Genomic DNA, 21,763 nt, shown 5'->3' with positions numbered 1-21,763 from the left:
ACAATTTTCTGGGCCTAAGATGACGGCAGCACTAGATTCAGCGAAAGGTAAAAGCTCAATTGACAACTGTGGCTATTCCATTGCCAAGTGGAACAAGCCGTCGCCCAATTTCTTGGTTCAGCCATATCTGTCCAGATGCATTCGATGTATAGTACATTGCACATGTACGATGCAACAATGTAGCATGTAACGTTCATGTTGCGGTGCTTTCTCCACAACACTGCTTCGTTATACAGGCACCTCGGCTATCCGTTGTTGTCTGAAAAGCAGGTATGCAAAGCGCAAGTTCCGTCTGCGGCTTCCACGGGTTGCGATCAGGGAGGCGGGAAGCTTGTGGAAAGACATGTCCTCAACGATGACCTAAATCCAGAGACGCTATTAGACATAAAGGAGAGAGCTCTTTTCGTCCAATTGCGTCTCGGTTTTGGTCATCGTCGAGGGCATGTCCCTCCACGCTTCTGGCTTCATCTCTAGTGGCGTCATGTTGCCTCCAAAAGTTTCCTACCTCCATGGTTGCGATGATGTCGGAACACCAAACTTTTATTGGACGATTGAAAAAAAATCGTGGGTAAAAATCGAGGCATCTAGCATCGAAGTCTACCCACCATCCTTTCAATCGAAGCCAATCGGACCGGTGTCGCTGCAACGCCTGTGCAAGAAGAGGATGACTTGCTCTCTGTATTCTCTTTTCCACTTGATCCTGCTGGAGGAGGCTATCTAGCACTACACTGTAATGGACATCGTTGGTAAATCACTTAAGTCAAGGTTGAGGCGATATTGAAACAGCATTCAACATGCACCATGCAATAGTGATCACACACATTGATGCTGGTTCACATCAAAATGGACAGGAGCAGGGTTGTTTCACATAAAGCCACTGAATCTTGATAAAGAAATGACAAGCTCCCTGTTTGGTCCACGGAACGTGCATTTACACAATGACCTCTGCTCTAGGCAAGCCGATACAAATTTATGGCTAGCTCTATGAAGACATTTTTTGTACAAGATTTTGCTAGCAACACACCAGTGAAACAACCACACATCTTCGCACTGCCACCACATGCGGCGTTGGTGCTTGGTGGGATCGAAATATTTTCCCGTCTTGACATGCAAGAACAATTTCATTGAAATATATCTGCGAAGATTACGTGCAATTAATAAATTGATTCGAGACTCTGTGCCAAGGGCACTTACATTGGCGTGGAGTGCATTTAGTATGATGACGCATCATAACGATCTGAGCACGGCTGGTTCAGGACGACACTTTCCAAAGTATGAAAGGACTGAAATGACGATTGCCATGGCAACAGAGACCTATCCGCCAATTGCCTTGCGGGATTTTGGTTGTCTGTATGTTTGGATCCATTTGTGTCCAGTTAGCAGGCAGGAAAAGAAATAATGACTTATCTCCTGTATCACTAGTTGTGTGCAGTGCAGGCGAAGGCAACGCCAGGCGAAGAGAGAAGGGCAAGCGCTAGGAAGGTGGGATGAGAGAGGGGGGGGGGGAAAGGGAGAGCACTAGAAACGTTAGGAGAGGAGGCTACTCCCCTCCTCCTCAGTCTTTCTAGTGCTTGCCCTTTTTCCCCCTCTCCTGGTGTTGCCTTCATCTGTACTGCATGCAACTAGTGACATGGAGTAAGGCTTCACATGCTGCAGAGCCTTCCAGAACCACGGATGGATGAACGTAGTGAGCGGTAGCTTACCATTTTGCCTAGAAACTATCCGTTGTGCATATCCAGCAACCACCTTAGTTACAGGGATGGGTGGCAATGTTGCGGAGTTGCCACTCTGGAGTTGGAACAATTTTGGGAATAGAATTAGCAGATTCATTTTGCCCCGAATGGAGTGGGGATGGATTCTGAAACAGCATCGTTGCATTTATGTGACCGAAGCTCTAATTATCTGATCGGCTCTTGCTCCTTCGAGGATAAAAGTGGCTCCCTCAGTGAAGCAACCAAAACTGAATAATTCTAGGTGGACAAGATGTTGTTCCTGGTGCTGCGGGAAGCGACTTGTGACCATACGTGACTACACTACCGGTTGAATGCCACCAGGCGGGAATGGGGCCGTACCACCCACCTATCTCGGGGGCAGGCCTTCTCACTCCACAGAGGCGCACGCGGTCAAAAGTGCCACGACTGGCTCATGTTCCTGTGACCGACGGGTCAACTTCTTTGTGGCCGGCACGTCTCAAGTCCTAAGAAGGCCCGCTATGCGTAAACATGGAGTACCAGCCGATGCTCTCTTATGTTTCAGGCTGCTGTGGCTGACACAGTCAGTTGCAACGCAAAGGAACTCCAGCAAGTCGGAAAATGCGGCCTCTGCGCGTAGGAAGACGTGGGGTGAAAGTTCACCAACATGGCGTCCGGAGAGATTTTGAACCGGAATCGTCTTCTTCACGCTGCCACCTTCGTGAACCGGGCTGTGGAACAAGTTCCATGCGTGCCCAGTCGCTCCTGCGGACTATCGAACGCTACGGGTGTCCACGACGGAGCGTCTCGGCATTTTCTCCCGGGTGATGGCGCTGGACCAGCCGAAAGGTGTGTGTCGAGCGGCCATCTTCCACCGCCACAAAGAGAGAAGCGGTTTTGGACACTCTGAGACAACAATACATCTAGCACCATTTATTCCATACCCTACGACGCGTGCCGGTAGTTGGGGAGCGCATCATCCGCGTACGCTTCCTGCAATGTTTCGCCCGCGAGTCCCGTCTACTTCATGTCAGTGTCTGTCCCTTGCGCTTCACAATTGCGAACCCTTTTAAGCCGGACAGTTCAACACCAACGGTTCGGTGAAATGCTCTGCAGTGCAACCTGGGGTGTTTGGCCTACTCGAATTTCCAAGTAGGCAACATTGGAGAGTGTTTGCAGTCGTCGGTGGAAGCCGATGTTATTAGATCGACCCGCTTGTTGAACTCCCTCGAAGGGGGGCATCCCTCCTCTACCCCTCAAGCCTGCCACCCGTTGTTCGAAGCGCCATCTAGCGGCTGCGTTTCAAAACTCTATTTTTCGGAGATGCAACGGCGAAGCGCCGCCTAAACGCTGTGCAACAAAACCTGCACGACCGTAGTTGCCATAGCAGCCGTCCCTCCAAGAAACGACACGTCCAACGACGGGAGGCACACCTTAGAGGGAGAGGGGGTGCTGTACGTGGAAGCAATGCAGTGTTTATGGGCAGTTCCAAAACCGAGTTCATCTACAAGGCGTATCCAAGCGCTGTTTGTGCATACACATTTTTGTTTTATTAATAAATCCACCAACTGAGTGCAATAAAACCTTTTAGAAAGGTGTCTTTAGGTGGTGCATTTGTGATACACAAATAGTGTGAATATGTTATATAAAAAAATATTTAAGCCTTAAAAAACAAGTTCTTTTCATATCACAGCAAGGAAGACAGCACAAACCTTCTGGTTGACGTTGCCACTCACAGATGGCACAACATAAAGCAAAATCGTGAAAACCTACGAGATGAACAGCCGAAATCAGATGCAACGTATCCGAGCATGCGTAGAACCATCCAAAAGTAGCAGCAACAACTGCCATAACACCCCGAGAGATGGCCCATCCCCCAAAAAATAAGCACCCATCCCTAGTTTTGGCATGATTTCATATTTTTTTTTTTTTTCAATAACACCGAAAGACAGCCCACTTCTAGCAATTACAGGGCCCTGGCCAATGGTGTTATTTAGCCACAGCGGGAGATATGCGAACATTACCGACTGGAAAGGGCAGCCGTTTTATTAGTTTGCCCCTCGCTGCTGTCAGAAGTTTCGCAGGTCGCAAAATCTAATATTACTGTTCTTTAAACCGAAAGTTAGCCCATTCATTATTTTCACTCGATTCGCTTTCTATTTCAGGTGGGCTGTCTCGAGATATTACAGTAGACGGTATTTGCTGTTTTCCCTCTTGCACATATAGGAAATAACAGATTTCTTCAGGCTTAAATGTTTTTTTGTAAGCCTACACTGATAAAATTTAAGTATGATAATTGGACCACCTAACGACACCTCCGTGGAATGTTTGAATGCATTCTGTTTGTTGGTGTGTGTGTATATATATATATATATATATATATATATATATATATATATATATATATATACAAATCTCTTTATGCCCAAACAGCACTCAGCGGTACCTGGTAATAACACTGACCGAAGCACCCTGCCATGCTGCTGCAAGTTGTGCAGGTAATCAGCTTGCACCCCGGGCGGTGCCACGAAACGCCCACTGAGACACAACACAATCCGTCTTCTTTATCTACGCTATCCACGCAAGAAGTAGCGCACTACTGGCCTCGCCCGAAGCTAAAAGAAGCCCGACTTCTTGTTCTCGGGCGGTTCCGGCGGCTTGGCTATGATCTTCTCTATGTCGGGGACGGTGGCCGACAGCGGTCGGTCCAGGATCTCGTCCAGGTCGTTCTCCTCCCTCAGGATGCAGAAGTAGATGAGGAACGCAGCCGTGCTCAGGATCACCGAGTAGCGCTGCAGGGCGGGCGGGTCGTGGTCCATTCTGCGGAGGAATCGGGCGCACCATGTCAATACGGAATTCTGTGATCGCCTACTTATGGTGATAACTCAATCTATGGGCTCCATGCATCCTGAAAGACCCGAAATTACACACGTGGGCGGCCAATTTCCCTATTAAAAAATTTAATCAAAGATTGCGAAGCGCCAGTCTTTCTGCATCTCGGAGCAGACGCCAGGGTGCGACGTCGGCTTCTCAGTAGGTAGTTCCAGGCTTCTTTTTCTTTTAACAGCATTTTAACTCATGTGATTCCCTCTATAACGAGAAGATATGACGAATAAAGAATAAATAATCACAAATTTATGAGTTTAAATTATGTTTAAACCAAGAAACTGACGCCACATCCGTATCCGCTCGGTTTTTTTCGCCTTGTAGCGCCGTGGCTGTTGGTGATCGCTGGCGACTGCAGCCGTGTAATCGGCCGTTTGCGCTCAAAACATTGCACTGTGCCCTGGCGTTAGCACCCGTCACAGATTCGTGGCTAAATTGAGCGTGTGGTTGTCTTGTGAACTGTTCCCAAAGTGCTCGCTATTCTGGCGGACGGATATGTTGCAGCGGAATACTGGAATATACTTTTGAACTGCTGCGCCAAGGGAGCAAACAAGCAACCTGCCAAAGTCAATGGGAAAAGAAATGCGAAAGCAAAAACAGGTCACACACTGCTAGAACAAAGCCGATGGCAGCGTGCAACTCTTATTTACCGGGCAGTGTGAGCTGGACTACATTATTCCTTTCCTCTCTTTTGTTCTTAGTTCCTACCAACGTCACGAAAGCAAGAAAACAAACGTGTAAGGTGCAGCTAAAAAAAAAAGAAAGTGAAGCCCTTTTTTATTTTTTTTTACTAGTTTCGTCGTGTTGCTCTTGCTTTGTTTGTTGTGGACTCAACACCAGCGGTGAGCACCACCTGCTAATTTTGAATGCTCCTACCAACGCCTTGTGTAATCGTTGTCGTTGAAAGAGGTCTTTGCTGGGCGATTTGTACCTTTGTATCGTCTGCTAACTTCATTGTTTCATTCGCCATTGTTCGCAACTGTTCCCCATTTCTTTTTGTTTTCGTCTGGGATGGGGATTCCATCTCTTCTGCAAAGTTCGGAAAGTGTTTGCACGGTCATTTTTCTCGTTACTTTTTGTTTTTGTAATGCTGCAGAGGCTGGTGCGCTTGCTATGGTAATTTTAACATATTGCTTGCGCACGTTCTAATAATCACCTATTCAGGTAAGAAATTGTGACAACGCAGTTTGTAATGGATCAACAGTAACCTCTTACGATGTAGTTGGAGTAGCTAAACGCCTTTTTTCCGCTTCCCAGATGTGCTTCAAACGCGTGTTTACGAGTTCATAATGACACTTCAAACATTTTCTTTATTTTTGAAACTAATTGTCCAAGAAATGTTGGAAGCATATAATAATATACTTGAGGGCTGACGTGCAACCTCGGTTTTCTGCAGAGAAGATAACCTTCTTGGGGCTCCCCTATCCTAAGCTGCGAGAGAAGCCAGGTTGGAGCAAGGTAAAAAGTGGAGAGGATATAGGAAAGGAGGAGGCGGGCAAAAGCGGGAAGCACAGAGCGTACGTTGGCCTTTAAACTGCATTTAACATATTTTTACCCCTTATTGGATTCCTTGGTATCACTTCAACCAGGAAGGAAAAAATGACAATGAGTAGTTGCATACATGTGGAGAATGGCTCCCATCAAATTGCAAAGTGTATGAAAGGTTTACCGTGAAATAACAGGAAAAGTGCTCGCAGGCCCATTTTACTGCAATATCAAAACATGTAAAAAAAAACATGACTTTATGAAAGTACTTGAGGATAACAGAAAAACTGCCTAGATAATTTAAAAACACAATTTGAAAAGTGTTTTTTTTTTTTGCTGTTGCATTCTTTGTTTGTTCGAAAAAGTCACCAAACTACAGGTGCCTCCCACATCCACTATTGCTGGTGTGCTGCTGCCAGAATAGTGGCAGTCCGTAGCATGACACAGGTGCGATGTCTCCAGCTGAATATGTGACGATAGAGGGACCAAAAATGCCGATGCAGCAGTCAGATGTACATCCCATGCAATATACTGCTCCGACGCTCGTCCGAATAGAAAGGGGCAGGTGCGTCGCGACAGCCAATCCCGTACAACATCTCGAACTGCTCCGCGCAATCACGCCGTTTGCTTTCGCGTCCCATCGGCTTCGACGCGGTGTTGGTTCGGGCGGGAATGACTACATGCGGCTAAACAGTCGCTGCAAGCCAAGCTAACAGGTACGAACAATTAACGCTGCATTAACCACGAGTTACCGAGGGTTCTCAGCGACGTAGAAAGTCCTCGGGCTTTTTCTGGACCTCGACTCTGCATCTGCAAGAGGGCTTTCCCCAAGGACAAATCGAAGCGCCGAAAAAATGCCGCTGACGGCGAGGGAGAACTGGTCGAGAAGCAGATCAATCTGGTCTCAAAATCTCGTCTGGTGTTCGATCATAAGAAGGCTTTACGGCTTCTCCCACATTTAAAGACGCAGCGTCGATGGGTGCCTGGAACCCTGACAAGACGCACATGTCCGCCACTTTGCAGCGACTCTCGCGGAGCTTTTGCGTGCTTTACGCTTGCCCGGTCTTCGAGGCATCGGTTTGCCGTTCTACCATGCCCGCGCATCGAAAGCGGTCTCCAAGCGGCAAAGGACAGAGTCGAGGGAGCTGGTGCGTTGGACTGTAGGATACCACGGTCCGGGCGGTCTTGGTCATAGAAGTACCGACAAAAATGGCGAGGGACCCGCAGAACAGGAGTCTGCTGCACTGACCTCCCGTGTCCACACTACCATAGTTGGCGCAGTAAAGATTTGGCAACATCGTTAATGTTGTCAAATCCTCGAAAAAGATTGCACGCCGTTAGCGAGAATCGAACCTGGGTCCGCATAAAGCCCCTCTATTCTGGGAAAGGTGGTGTCATTCGTTGTGGTGGGAATGCTCGAGACAGGTGTTGTGCGCCACTTCTGGGAAGGACAAGGCGTCTGAAATCTAGCTCAGTGCTGCACTGTGTCGTCATGATCTTCCCAAGGGTTGCACGTGCACGTGCCTCTTATGTCGACGCACCTTGCACTACTTTTAAAATGTGAAAGGGCTTTAGGTCCGCCACGTGCAAAGCGGAGACGTTACCACAAACCTAGATTACAACATTGACGACCCGCTCTAAGCTCGAGGTTTTTGTAGCACCCGATGCCCACTGCACGCGCTCTCAGGAAAAGAAGTAACCAATAACAAAATCCCGTTGTAGCACTATCAATGCCACAAGCTTGTGCCGGAGGACACACTTTCACGCACTCCAGAACAAAAAGGAAACGAAAGCATTGGGAACAAGACGGTCAGATCTTCATTTTGTTCCGAACGCTTTCGTTCCCCACGGTGCTTGGACGCGATGCCGATGCCCAACGATTTCGCTGCGACTGCACTGTGGGTTAGCGCAGGACCGCTCATTTTTTTTCCTGGTGCCAAGGTGGCGCCCGGAGTCTTTGTGCCGGGCTTTTGCCGTGGAGGAACTCACATCGGCCTGAAGCTGTGCTGCGCTTTCCACTGTGCCGCCTTGCTGGTACTGTACACCACCGGCTTGTCCTCTTCGTGTTCTATGTCTTCAGGAGTGCTGCCCTTGCTAGACGAAGCCCACCTGAATGCAACCAAGTGTATACGTGGAGGTGCCACGGGAAAAAGAAAATAATATCACAAACATCTGAAAATAGTTTTACCTTAAAAAAAAAAAAGATGATACACCACATTTTCCGGATTACAGTCCGTGGATGCAGTGCGGACTATCTACGGATGCCGGCTACAGACCATTTCGCTAAAAAGAACCGAGAGGGAAATGCTCTCTCCCCCCCTCCCACCCCGGTGCGTCGATTGCTCCGGCCGGCGTGCAAACGCGGTGAAAAAACACACCGTTTCGGGATTAATCGGGCACAAAAATGCGGATTTAGATGTGCGAATTATCATACAATGTTCTACACGATAAAGAGACTAATCGGGCGCAATCCTACAGTCACCTGCCACGCAAGTAAAAAACAAAAGTGAATACAACTTTGTAAACAGAGCGGTTGGTCCGTCGTCTGCGGCGAAAAGTGGATGTAGTTGCAGTAGCTTTTTTCTCAAGATCGAGCCCGCACTGATTTAAGCCTTCAGCAACTATGTGTGGCGAGGCTAGATTTAAATAGTAAAAAAAGAAAACATGCTCACCAGGTATGAACCAACAGCACAATGTGTTTTTTTCAACGAACTTGCACAGAATTAAATGCCCGATGGCCTTGGATATAAAGACCTTAATCGCAGATGTTTTGCAGACGTTTCTTCTTGTGCAACTCCTGCACAAGAAGCAGACGACTTGCTCTCCGCATGGACACGGTGCAGATGCCGAAAATATTGTAGTCTGTTGCTAGTTTAGAATAGCGGGACCACCTCCTCTCGCAGGGCCCACCACTTTAGCAGAGTGAACGGTGGGGGGGGAAGCCAACAATAATAGCAAACGGAGAACTTAGTGGGAGGTACTTGACCCAGGGCTCCAATATGCACACTTGGCGAGGATTTCGGTCGCCATGATTGGTCGGTGCCAAGGTCAAGCGCAGTGCCAGCCAACCACAGCCGCCGAATTCTTCACCGACTTTTTCGGCAAGTGTCCTGCTCTCCTAAACCTGCGGCTAAACTATAGTGAAACATTACATCGTGTGTACGCAAAAGTCAAATTTGGGGGTTTTACGTGCCAAACCAACAAGCATCTGGCATGCCCCAGCGGAGGACTGAGGATTAATTTGGACCACATGGGGATCTTTTGACGTGCAGCCGAAAGCTCGGTTACACGGAGCCTCCTGTGCAATAAGCCTCCGTCAGATTGCGGGCACCTCGGCCGGGATTTGAACCCGCCACATGGGGATCCGTAGGCCAGCGCTCTCGCCTCGGAGCCACCGAGGCGGCTACCTCGCGTGTACGCAAGCACGTGTCTCGCACATATTCAGGACGATAATATGTGGTGCGATTTTGAAGAGCTGCAGTGATAGTCAGGTGGACGTGTTTTGCAAGGTGGTTTTGTCTATGCTTTACGTGAGTAATTTTGTGCGGGGCATTTGGGAGCGCTAGCACCAACGTTACTAGATCACCTCAGTTGTGGAACTTCCGCGGAGGGGGGTCCCCCCCCCGCACTCACTCCAGTTCGCCGCCCGTCGTTTGAAGCGCCATCTGGATTTTCGTTTTAAAACGGTTTGTTTCATAGAGTATGATGCAACGCCATCTAGATGCTGCGCTTCTAAGCGTACATATCCCATAGAATACACTGCAGCTACCAAAGCAGCCGTCCGGCCCATCGGACGACGGGAGGCGAGCCGTGCTGAGAGGGGGAGTACTGCTCGTGAAACCAGCGTCGATGAGCAGTTCCGTAACTGAGCTAATCTAGCACTCAAGAGCATGGTTGGAAACCGCAACGGCGTGCTTGTTTGCACAATGCTAACAACTTGTTAAACCATAAGATGTCTGGAAAACCAGTATCTGCAGTTTTTCTCGAGCACCGAACCCAGTGGCAATTTTTATTTGCTAATGTTTGAACCAGCAACTGCTCTAATGCAGCTTGAAAAGTGGACAATCTGTTACTTGGAAGTGGTCCGAGAAAATAGATTTTTCACCGCATCGCGCTGTGATTTACTACAAAGGTGTGGCTAGCCGGTGGAAGCTTAAGTAAAAGTAAAAAAAAAAAAAAAAAGTTTTAGAAAATTTATGTTGCCATTTCGTTCGCAGACCGGGCAAACTGTACGAGCCAATTTGGATTATGCCGTCGCAGACTGGCCGAAACAGATTTTTCTCTTTTGAAAGACGGCCTGCGACATCAATTCCGAGCGCTTCTGTACTAAATCGCAGCACGATACCTTGATTAATCGATTCTGGCGGATCGTTTAAAATGACTTCAAAGTATCTACACACGCACTAAAAGAAAAAAAGCGATGAAAAATTGTGCGTAGTTTCTTTTTCAGTGAGGGGGAGAGCTTGGCTTTCATGTGTTATCGTCGACTGAAAACACCTGAATATGGTGAAAGGAAAGATTGCAAACTCATATCTTACCTGCGTGAGGAATCTCCGATTAGTCTTAAACATGTGGAAAGCTGAGATCGGTGCAGACATCGGCTGCACAGCGCAAAGTTTGCGAAGGAAACTATCGTCATGATTCAACTGCGTCTCAGACCACCATGCCGACGACTGGGGCAACTGGGGCGCATTCACGTTGCTGCTCCGGTGTTGATTCGACCCCCTTATCCAGAGGCGTTCATTTATAAAACTCTTGCTACCCTACTTACTCTGGGAATCCTGGGAATCTATGCTGGGAATGGGTGAAAAGGTGAACAGAGAACACATCGATGCTATCTAGCGAGTATGTATTTTTTTTATTTTTTTATTTTTTTATTTTTAGCACTTGTCTTTGTACCGAGCAGTCTGGAACATCCTCGCCGCTGCCTTGCCCGAATCCCCCAGCGCTGCCACACGTCCGCCAAGCATGTAAGACTTTTAAAGATGAAAAGTGCATCGAAACTTGCTCAATTTAGGCCACAACCACTGTTATCAAAGACAATTGCTGGATCGCGCTTCCCACTGCTTCCAACTCCCGCGAGTGAAGCCACCGGACGGCCATCTTGCTCATAGACGAGTTGCGGCTTTTGCTAGCGTTATAGACGCTCGCGGCAGCGTGCTGAAGACTTGTTTTTGACTCGTTCGTTGTCATCCGTCGAAAATGATTTTTAAGACCTTGTGTAAGGATTGAGACTTGCCGTTAAAGGGGCCCCGCAAGGACTTTTTAACTGGTTTTTAATTTGCACCGAACGTGACCGCACTGAACGTATTAACTTAGTGACACTTTTCTCGAATTTGTTTTATTTTAAAAGTTATAGGCAAATTAAAATTACAAAAAACATGCAAAAAATAACCTCCTTCATGACGTCCTTAGTTGCTTTGGTGGCCGTGAACTAGAGGAGGGGTAGTGAGCTCAGCGAGCGGTCACGGCTGCCGCACTTTGTGTCGACAGCTTAAGAGGGCGCCACTAAAGCATGTTCTGGCTAGGCTGATGAAGCAGGCTGCCAGGGCGGCTCGCATTGCATTTGCTGCGCGATTAAACACTAATTCGGCATGACACTTCATTGGCCACAAACGACAGCAAACACGGGGTAAAGATCAGTTCAGAACGGGAACCACTTCGCGCTGCCATACTGCCAAAAGGCCAAACTGCAAGCCAAAGCTGCTCGCCGAAGGCCTTGGGAACACTCAGAACCAGTCGGATCCTCCAGTCCATAGAACCGCAGTGCCGCCGCATACATCCGGGACTTTTCTACGCTCGCCGCTCGTTGGTGCCTGATCCCACTACAGCTTTCTAGTATGCGCCACCTTTTCCACCGCTTGGTGGCGGGTCATTTCTTGTTTCCATACTTTCTAAACTGCATTTGTTTCTTTTCTGATCTAAAATACTGAACAAAAACTACTTTTATAAATAATTGAAACGATTCGCGCCACTTGTATTTCGACTGAAAAGAAGCTTTTAGTGGCTCTGACCAGTATTAAGATCAGGACCAAAGACGTCACATATTTTAGCCGGACGACGCGAAAACCTCCTCCACCTACGGGGGCAACCCACGGTGCCAAAAGCGCGCAATATGTGACGTCTTTGGTCCTGGGCTTACTACTGGTCAGAGCCACTAAAAGCTTCTTTTTAGGCGAAATACAAAATATAAGTGGCGCGAATCGTTTCAATTATTTATAAAAGTAGTTTTCGTTCAGTATTTTAGATCAGAAAAGAAACGAATGCGGTTTATAAGGTACGGAAACAAAAAATGACCCGTCAACATACCCGCCACCTAGCGGTGGAAAAGGTGGCGCATACTAGAAAGGAGTAGTAGGATCAGGTGCCGACACGAAAAGGTCTCGGGTGTACGCGGCGGCGCTGCAGTCATATGGACAGGAGGATTCGACCGGCTCCGAGGGCCTTCGGCGAGAAGCTCTGTCTTGCGGTCTTGCCATTTCGCGGTATGGCAGCGCGAAGTGGCTCCCATTCTGAACTGATCTTTACCCCGTGTTTGCTGTCGTTTGTGGCCAATGAAGTGTCATGCCAAATTAGTGTTTACTCGCGCAGCAAATGATATGAAAGCCGCTCTGGCAGCCCGCTGCATACAGCCTATCCAGAACATGCTTTAGTGGCGCCCTCTCGTGCCGTCAACACGGAGTGCGGCAGCCGTGAGCGCTCCATGAGCTCACTACCTCTCCTCTAGCTCACGGCCACTCAAGCAACCAAGGACGTCATGAGGGAGGCTATTTTTTGCTTGTTTTTGTAATTCTAATTTGCCTATAACTTTTGAAATAAAGTGAATTTCAAGAAAAGAAAAGTTTCACTAAGTTACTACGTTCAGTGCGCTCAGGTTTGGTGCAAATAAAAACCAGAAAAAAGACCTTCCAGGGCCCCTTTAAATATAATTGCAGGGCTCCTTTAAGAATTTGGACATTTTCACAAAAGCGCAGTGCAGTAGGAAAAAGCCACAACTCGTCGAAAGCAAGTTTCGCCGGTCTTGCGGCAAGATCAAAGCTTCCTTGGCACGCCAAAGTACTCCGTCTCTGTAAGATTTTGTACTACTGATTTGATTGCCATAAGCGTCTAGTAAAAAAACAATAAAAAGCGCCACTGATACCCATTCTTCCATCACCACTGGACACTGGATCAAGCTCGTTTCTGGACCGCGAGTGCTGCAAATTACAAATACAGTAATCAGAGTAAAAGTAAAACACTGCCCAGAGAAAAAGTTGTAAGGGTGCAGGCGAGCTGGTGAATATTAACCACGTCGAATTAACCCGAGACTGGGGTAGAGAAGCAACATCAAAACGTAGAAGGGACAGAAAACAGACAGGACGACGTCTCTGCCCAGAGGTACATACGGCTTCACACATTGCACTCGCAAAACACATACACACGGCGTTGAAACGAATCTTGATCGGTATCCAAGGGTGCGAAGGCACAGAGACGCAGCACTTCGGAATGCCAAGGAAGCTTTGATTAGGCCGCGAGACCGGCGACACTTGCTTTCGACGAGTTGTGCCTCTACATATGCCTTCACGCACATTGCACTCGCAAAACATTCACATGGCGTCGATTCTTGATCGATATCCAAGCATGTTAAAGGGACCATGAAATGATTTTAAAATCGAATTTCATCCACCGCACGTCGTAAAAGGTGTGAAAAGAAACACAAAAACACAAAACTAGGGAGCCAAAAAAATTATTTGCTATAGAACTTTTAAAAGAAAACTGGACTCTTTTGCGACTTCTTTCCTTCGAAAGCTCTGCCTTTTCACTACGATGCATCCGCGGAAACGGAGCACGTCAGCCGAATCCATGTCGCCTATTGGGTAAGAGCCTACCTCACCAGGACCGCGATCGTAAACAATAAATAGCCGGCGAATGTTTCCTAAAAGTTTTGTTAAATAATATTCAGATCCACATTTTGTAGCATAATTAGAGATGTGTGGCGAAAATTGCCAAATTTGATAATGCTTAGAGTGCCTCAATGTTGCTGGCTCCCGGCGCAGCCGGCAAGCAACATTGAGGCACTCTAATAATGCTTAGAGTAACTGTATATGCTCTGCTTGCCTATACAGTTACTCTAAAAATGCTGAGAGCCAAGCGCCATCTATCGTGTGGTAAACGAAGCAACTACTGCGCGTGCGCATGGCCGCCTTTTACCAACAATGACAGTTGGGTTGACTTCTGGAGTCTTCACCGGAAGACTCGCTGCACTTCCCAAAAGGCATACCGGCGTATGGGACTAGGCCCATGCTGTCGCTGTAGCGCAACACATCTCATTGAATTACGCTCAGCTGCGATGCGGCGATGAGAGGCGCCGATTCAGAAAATACGTCGGTGACATCGGCGCAGTAAAACCTACCGGCGCACCCCAGCTCGTCGCCGCTAACGCTCCCATCTCCTACTGCCGAGAGAACTTCCGGTTCCGGAAACAGCGTACGTCACGGCTTGTTTTGCGGTCAAGAAAAAGTCGATATTTCATTAATTTTTTGTGTAGAAGTTAATAAACCGAGACGAAAACGGATGCCTGTTTGGCATTCAGTGAACATTGACGGTTTAATGTAAAAGTTATCTGGAAAAAGTAAAAAAGTCATTTCATGGTCCCTTTAAGGCACTGAGATGCAGTACTTCGGCGTGCCAAGGAACCTTTGATACCGCCGCGAGACAGGTGAAACTTGCTTTCGATGAGTTGCCTTTTTCCTGCGGCACTGCGCTTTCGTAAAATTTTCCACGTGTTCACAACGGCGAGTCTCAACAGTTTCACAGGGACTTAAAAAGCTTCTTCGGCGAATGATGACTAACGTTTAGAAAACGTGTCTATAGCACGCTTCCGCCAGCCTCTGCAACACTAGCAAAATCGCAAATAGTCTACCAGCAAGATGGCCGTCCGGTGGCTTCACTTGCACTGCAGGGAACAAGCGGAGAAGCACAATCCAGCAATTGTCATAGAGATCAGTGGGCACAACCGATGAAAATAAGACTTCTTACCTGATAAAAGCCAGGCAATGTAACTAGAACCACTCAGTAGGGAAACTGCCATAGAGCCTGCTCTGAAAAAGTGGCGCTGATCCTTATCCCAGTACTGAGCTAATGGTGATCGCAACGCTGCAATTTCTTCCGCAGCGGCCACTCCGTGAACTGCACGGCTGCACTTACTGGTTCCGTCGAGTCACGGAAGGGCCAGTGGTGCAATCTCGCAGGGCCACCTTGCAGATTGAGGAATGGTCATCAATAAACAATTTAGCCATATAAAGCAACTTTCATGTTTCATTCAGCTTATCGCTAGAAGGTGGAGTTGTTATTGTATTTAGCACGGTCTCGGTGGATGCCAGCGGCCCAGGTTCAAGGGAGAGCTTCCCCACCGAGTGTTTTAGTAACGTTGAAGCCAGGCAATGAACTTGTGCTTCCAGCGTAAAACAACACCGGGAAACCTGAAAAGTCGATTCTACCTTTATTTCAAAGCAGTGTCCGCCGTCGGAAAACAAGGGTCAGCTTAGAAAACATACATACACGCGGCATTATGTAGTTCTTTTAAAATATAATCATCTTGACCTGCATCAACAACACGATCTGACTCGGGGCACAAGTTAGCCGAGCGAAATGACTGGCCAATATTTTCGGAAATGTCCCCCGACAAAATGACACGTTCACTTTATGATTCCACACTTGCACACAAGAGCCACCTACTGGTGCATAACAGGCGGCCGTCTCAAGAACATGAACAGATGATGATACACAGCAAGATCACGACACCAGACAACATTGCTTAAGATCTCTAAAAACAGAGGACTCGGGCGATACCGTGAACCGAAACTGACCAGGGTATCAGTCCGGAAGATTGTTGCTTCTGGTACCAAGTATGGCTTCCACGTCCAGTTCCATATTGATTCCAAGTGCTCGGAAGAGGTTCGGCAAGTCCCTGACAGCGGCATCCGGGAGCATGCCACGGACGTACATGTCTCGCAAGTCCCTGTGCACCCTCTCCAGCCTTCCAACGGCGTCTTCGGGAGGCGGGTAGGGCGGCGGACTGGGCCGCTGCTGCCGACGCCTTCTAGTGCCGCGTACCATCGTCGACAAATTCGAGCGGTTCTGCGCCGGTCGGCCGCGCTCCAGGGAAGGGTTTTCTGCTGATCGGACCTGTCCTGGTCTTGCCGGATGCACCCCACGTGGCGCTAGTCCCCCGTCGTCACTTGTCATTGAGCTCAGGGTCATGATGAGCGAAAGGCTCGAATTGGGAACGCTAGGAGATGACTTGCAGTAAAGCGCGTAGATGACGGCGGACACACAAACGATACAAGACAGTTCAAGCCACATGTGCGCCTGACTGCAGTTACGGTGGCCTAAAGCAGTGCCCCACCTGCCCGTGCGTTCACCACAAAAGAAAGTGAACTCGTGATACCCGCATCATATTTCGGCGGGCTTGGAGGTGCAGCGTTGCCAATGTTACTTTTGTTGTTATGCTAGGTGCAACCAACTCCAGTAAACCTTCCGTGAAAAAAAGAAAAAGAAAAAAAAAAGAAGCAGGAACGAAAGAAGTATGAGCCTGGAGTTTTTTTTGTTTTTAACTTCAACACTTTGATAGTTTTGCTCATGAACGGGCAACGCTGAACCTCGCATTTGTTTCGGTTTCGGTTTCAGCTTTGTCGCAGATGGAGCGCTGGTGGGTTTGCAGAGTTACCGAATTTTGGGCTACAAAAACCACCTTTTTTGAAATCATATTTGCAGAGGTTCTTGCATAAACACACATGTCCGCGTTCCATGGATTCACCAGAAGACACTGCTTAAAATCTATAAAAAGAAAGGAATCGGTCGATCCCTAAATCGGTTGATCCAAAGCATCCGTCAACGCTCTTGCCGACGCTCATGGGCTCTCTGAATCGCTGCGCTGAAGTAAAGCGCACATCCCGACACCGCTGTCGCTCCGCCCAAAACGACCAGCGACAGCGCTCTGTCGAGACGCGCAACGCCCCAGCACGTCAGCCCCAGATCCTGATGCTGGGCGGCAGCGCAGGCCAGTGTGCCGGAAAGGCTGAGCTCCGGCTGCTCGCTCAACTTATACGCCAGTGTGTCGATGGTCTCGAGGGCTTCGAACCGCAGCCTAGAACAGGCCTCCGAGCAAAACATCCAGAGGACCAGCAGAAGGACCAGGTTAGCGACGATAAGACAGCAAGGAATGAGAGCTGCAGAGCTGGCCTCCAGTACTAGGGCCACCAGGTCGGCCGCAAAGACGGTGTGCCAGAGGAACATGACGGGTCCCAGCGCGTTGTCCAGAACGCTAGTCATGCTGCAGAGAAGACCGTATGCCTGTCTTGCGCCTTCGATGGCCCTCGGGCTCAAGAGACCGTCTAGGAATACGGCGGAGTTGAGGTGGCGTAGTCGGGAGCCGACGCCGAGGCACAGGCAGGATGTGAGCACGGCTCCCAGCCAGATGTGGTTCCGAACCAATATGAAGCGGAGACACGTCACTGGAATGACGAAGGAGGCGGCGGTGGTGGTTGACGAGCACAGGTGCGCGGCGGTCATGGATGCCTGCGCAATCCACGGGACGAAGGCGAGGACGAGGACGGCGGTCCTCTTAGTTCCCATAAGACGTCGCGGGCCCAGGGCCTTCAGGACGGCTGCGAGGCCTTCCGAGTGCTTCTGCAGCTGAACCTGAATCGGGAGGCATCGACGCGGGCAGTTTTTGTCAGTGACCCTGCACTGAGATTAGAGCAACACGACTTTTGGTTGGGCCATTTGGTTCATATTTAGCGCAAACTGAACAAGGACGAGGAGGTACATATACGACGGGACTGACGCTATGACATTAATAACAAACTGAAGCGTAAGTCCTGTCGTATGTGTGCCCCTTCGTCCTTGTTCAGTTTGCGCTGAGCTGACAAGGTTGACGTCATGCCACCACGGTGGCGCTGCTGTCAGCACTGCTCATGCGTAGTTGCTTCCTCACGCGATTTTTGTTTCTGCCCACGTGCAGTGCCCACACATGGTGTGCGAATGCGCGTTTGTTTGTAAGCAGCGGGTTGGTGCATACAAGATGTTTTTTAGAGAAACCAGAGTTAAGAAAAAAGTGAACCTGCATTATGTTTTTTTTTTTTTTTTTTTTTTTAACTTGTGCAAACGCAACTTGAGCAGCTCAATCGACCGATCTCACCAGCTAGTTTGAGTACGCCACCGCTGCCAACATGCATCGTAGGAGCTGTAGTCCTTCTGCACGCGCGATAACCCTGCTGGAGGTCTGCGCGAGCAGAGCACGAGGCGGCATGAGCTGTCTCGTGAACTGGCGTCTGCCTCCTACGAACTACAGTCATGGCGGCGTCACGCATGCGTGGAACGCTTGGTGAGATCGGTCTATTGGTAGGGTGCCTGCATGCCTGTCTGTCTCAGGGTGAAGACATTCATTGTTGCCCTGAATGACCCTGCGCGTGGCGCTCTCGCGCACTCGATGCGTGACTTGGGCGGTAAAATGGCGTCTATGCATTAGCCAAAGCTACGCGCTCGAGCTGGGTGACACCAGATTGCGCGCACTTGAAAATGCACAAAAAAACGATTGGGCGGAAAAATGGCTGAGATGTCACCACTCAAGCAAAAGCGCGCGTGTGTATGAAGGCACTCTATCTATTGGGAGATCGCAACGCCGCCATTTCTCCCTCAGCGGCAACTCCGGGAACTGCACGGCTGCACGTACCCCTTACACATATGTTCGGGCGAGTTGGTTGCTTAGGATGTACAGGGGGATCAGCGCACCCGGGAAACAGTCACTCGAGTCAACATACACACAAAAGATCCGGTACACCATGTGCACGTACCGGTCCAAGTGAGTTGCGCGAGGGCCTGTGGCGCCATCTCGCAGTGCCATCTCGCAGTAGCTATATACCTTTTTCGTGTACCCTCGTCCTCCGCGTCACTAGTTGTGTGCACTGCAGGCGAAGGCAACGCCAGGCGAAGAGAGAAGGGGCGAGCACTGGGAAGGTGGGACGGGAGAGGGGGCTGTGGAGGGTGAGGGAAGCAAGGGTGAGCACTAGGAACGTTAGTGAGGAGAGGAGGTTTTTGTCCTCGTCTCCAGCCTTTCTAGTGCTTGCTCTTTCTCCCCTCGCCTGGCGTTGCCTTCGCCTGAACTGCACGCAACTAGTGACACGGTGTTTAATAGGCGCATCCCGTACGGGCGACGAAAAAAAAAAATAAAACGTTCCAACCTGTAATAGTAAAAAAAATAAAATAAATGAGAGGTGAAACGTGGCGACGGCAAAACAATGTTTTCGCCCATACTGAGGGGACAATTCAAGATGGCGGCGCCCTCATATAAATCAACTTTCATGTTTTGACTCAACGCTAAAGGGCGGCGCTGTAATCGTATCAAGTTCGGTCCCGGTGGATGCGAGCGGGCCGGGTTTCAAGGGTGGGTTTCCGAACTGAGTGCTCTAGTAACGTTGTACTGTGCCTAAGTTGGGCACCGGGCCACTAGCAAATAGGCTAAATGGGTTAATCAGTTAACTAATCAACTAAAATGTTTTCATTGCACCAGTTAAACAATTTATTCTTGTGGAAATGTAGTTGGGAGATTGACGCTCGAGCTCACTATAATGTAACCGTGACGTGAAAAAATCGTAAGCGCTAAGGGGCGAGATGTTTTCATCCGTGTACAAGGCTTGAAACCGAAACTTAGCCGACAAAGCGCGCCTGTGACATCGACCTTTCCGATGTGCGCTCGCGTTGCACTGCTCATGTCAACTGCAGCGCGAACACGTAAACTGCAATGCACAAGACAAACAAACAAAAACAAGCAAAACGAAACAAGGCGCGAAACGTGTTGAGCGCCAACTACCACCTCGCAGAAGTTGACGTCACGTCATTTGATGTCATATAATGATGACGTGGACACATGACATCAATCCCCTCACTAAATTTACCGGGAAAATTGATGTCACGTGGCTCGAGGTCCAATGATGTAGGCACGTGAGACCACAATTTCCCCGCTAAATTTAGTGGCCAATCAGAGCCAATCAGAGCTCGGCCTTCTGACGTCACAGCAACCCCTGCAAAAGAAGCAGACGAATTTGTGTTTCACATAGGCTTGTTGGAGATGGCCACCGTGGAACTGGAACCTTAAAGAAAGGTAATTGTTAAGTTTCAGTTAATTAACCTCCTAATTACCATTACGCTCGTGCCCTAAAGACTCTGCCACGACTGATAACTGTTCAAAGGAATTGTCTCCTTTTTTTAAGTGACATTTTTAAATTCTTCAACCTAAAAAAAAGTAAGAAAAAAAAAAAAAAACACTGCATGTACAGGGTGTCCCTCCCAAATAGTTATACATTTGTTTCCACCGCAAATATACACTATGCATCGTACGAACGCCATTCTCTACCCATACGTAGCGCTATAGAGGTCCGAACCATGCAAAGGTTTCAACACTAACCGTTATCTCATTCAAACATTATTAGTGATTTTCTAAGATTTTCAGTGGGAAGACTGGGTGAATCTTTTCCCCGTTTTCGGTAACTGGCGCCAAAGAGCTCCAGGTATTCGAAAGCTCTGTCGGCCGTCATTTTCCCAATGAAAATTCCAGAAAATCACTTATAAGTTTTGAATATGGTAACGGTTAGTGCTGAAACTTTGGCACCTGATCCGGACTTCTAGGGCTACATTTTGGGCTGAAAATAAGCGTTCGCCGATGCGTAGTTCATTTTTGAGAAAAACAAACAAAAAGCCTTTACATTTTTTTGGGGGGACACCCTGTATATAGATTTGATCTTAACGCTTGCCCCCTCTGACTGCATGACACCAGCTGGATAGTTTCATCCGTTGTTCCCTTCATAATTTCATACATCATCCTGGGCGTCACCAAATATAGCGTATTTACCGATCCCAATATTGTGGGTCTAGTTGTACATTGAGTTTTTATTTACATGCGGAGAGGATCTTCAACTGACTCGCTACTAAATTTGGCACGGTTTGCATACATAGTTTTGCTTTACTTCCAAACGAGAAACGTATACCCATAAAACTGAAATAATCTAGGTGCCGCTTTCTTATAAATAATGCTGCGCATGTCTACTCGTAATGTTTTCAGGGGACGTTCACGGTCACACAGATTGCCAAAGTAATTCTGTATGAATGATTCACCATGGCCGATTGCGCTAATGCCTAGTAATGTGATAATCAGCGATCACTTACCCTCGGGAATAACTTGGCAATATCTTATTTGTTTTCCAGTGCATACCAATCGAGTAATTTAGATACCCTTCGCACTGGTGGCTAAGGAACGCACCCAGGATATTTATAGACCATGAGGACATTCTAAGGACACCCGCGAAACCTTGTGTGCTGCCAGCGTGCCAGCTGACCTGAACGACGAACGCAGCCAGCAGAGTAAGCACGTCGTCGACGAAGCGAACGTTGACGACCACCTTCTCTTGGTGGGACACCTGTAGACCCCAGATGACCATGTAGCCCAGGAGCAGACACCACACCACCACCTTCCAGAGGATGAGACTGCGGCTCGATTTTCCCAGCCACAGACCCAGGGCCGCCATGTCCAAGAAGACCGGCTGAAAGTCCCTGACCGTTGGATTCAGTTCCTCGGGCTCTCCAGAAGATCTCATCTTCGTAGTCAGGGACACTCTGGTAGGGTAGACGCTATTGCAGTAAAGAGACAGGTCTTGCGATCAGGT

General features: G+C 48.5%; 2 protein-coding genes across 3 annotated transcripts; both read right to left on the bottom strand.

The window, feature by feature from the left end:
* Window positions 1-4,236: 4,236 nt before the first annotated feature.
* Window positions 4,237-15,375, bottom strand: LOC115311085. 2 transcript variants are annotated; one of them, XM_042294577.1, is made up of 3 exons: window positions 15,249-15,375; window positions 8,052-8,171; window positions 4,237-4,511 (listed from the first exon to the last, which is right to left on the bottom strand). In XM_042294577.1, exons 1-3 carry the CDS (start codon window positions 15,338-15,340, stop codon window positions 4,307-4,309), a joined length of 417 nt encoding a protein of 138 aa, XP_042150511.1. In that variant the 5' UTR covers window positions 15,341-15,375; the 3' UTR covers window positions 4,237-4,306. The 2 variants fall into 2 exon arrangements, with proteins under 2 accessions (XP_042150511.1, XP_029825546.3); XM_029969686.4 differs by lacking the exon at window positions 15,249-15,375 and adding an exon at window positions 10,601-10,757.
* A 151-nt stretch (window positions 15,376-15,526) lies between these two features.
* Window positions 15,527-16,492, bottom strand: LOC8029402. The gene has a single exon (XM_002404817.5). It carries the CDS (start codon window positions 16,404-16,406, stop codon window positions 15,918-15,920), a length of 489 nt encoding a protein of 162 aa, XP_002404861.4. The 5' UTR covers window positions 16,407-16,492; the 3' UTR covers window positions 15,527-15,917.
* Between the last annotated feature and the right edge of the window lie 5,271 nt (window positions 16,493-21,763).

The sequence above is a fragment of the Ixodes scapularis genome, unplaced genomic scaffold (assembly GCF_016920785.2).
Source record: "Ixodes scapularis isolate PalLabHiFi unplaced genomic scaffold, ASM1692078v2 PGA_scaffold6__148_contigs__length_123643588, whole genome shotgun sequence".
Classification (NCBI taxonomy): domain Eukaryota; kingdom Metazoa; phylum Arthropoda; class Arachnida; order Ixodida; family Ixodidae; genus Ixodes; species Ixodes scapularis.
This window is presented reverse-complemented; position numbering and strand designations above follow the sequence as displayed.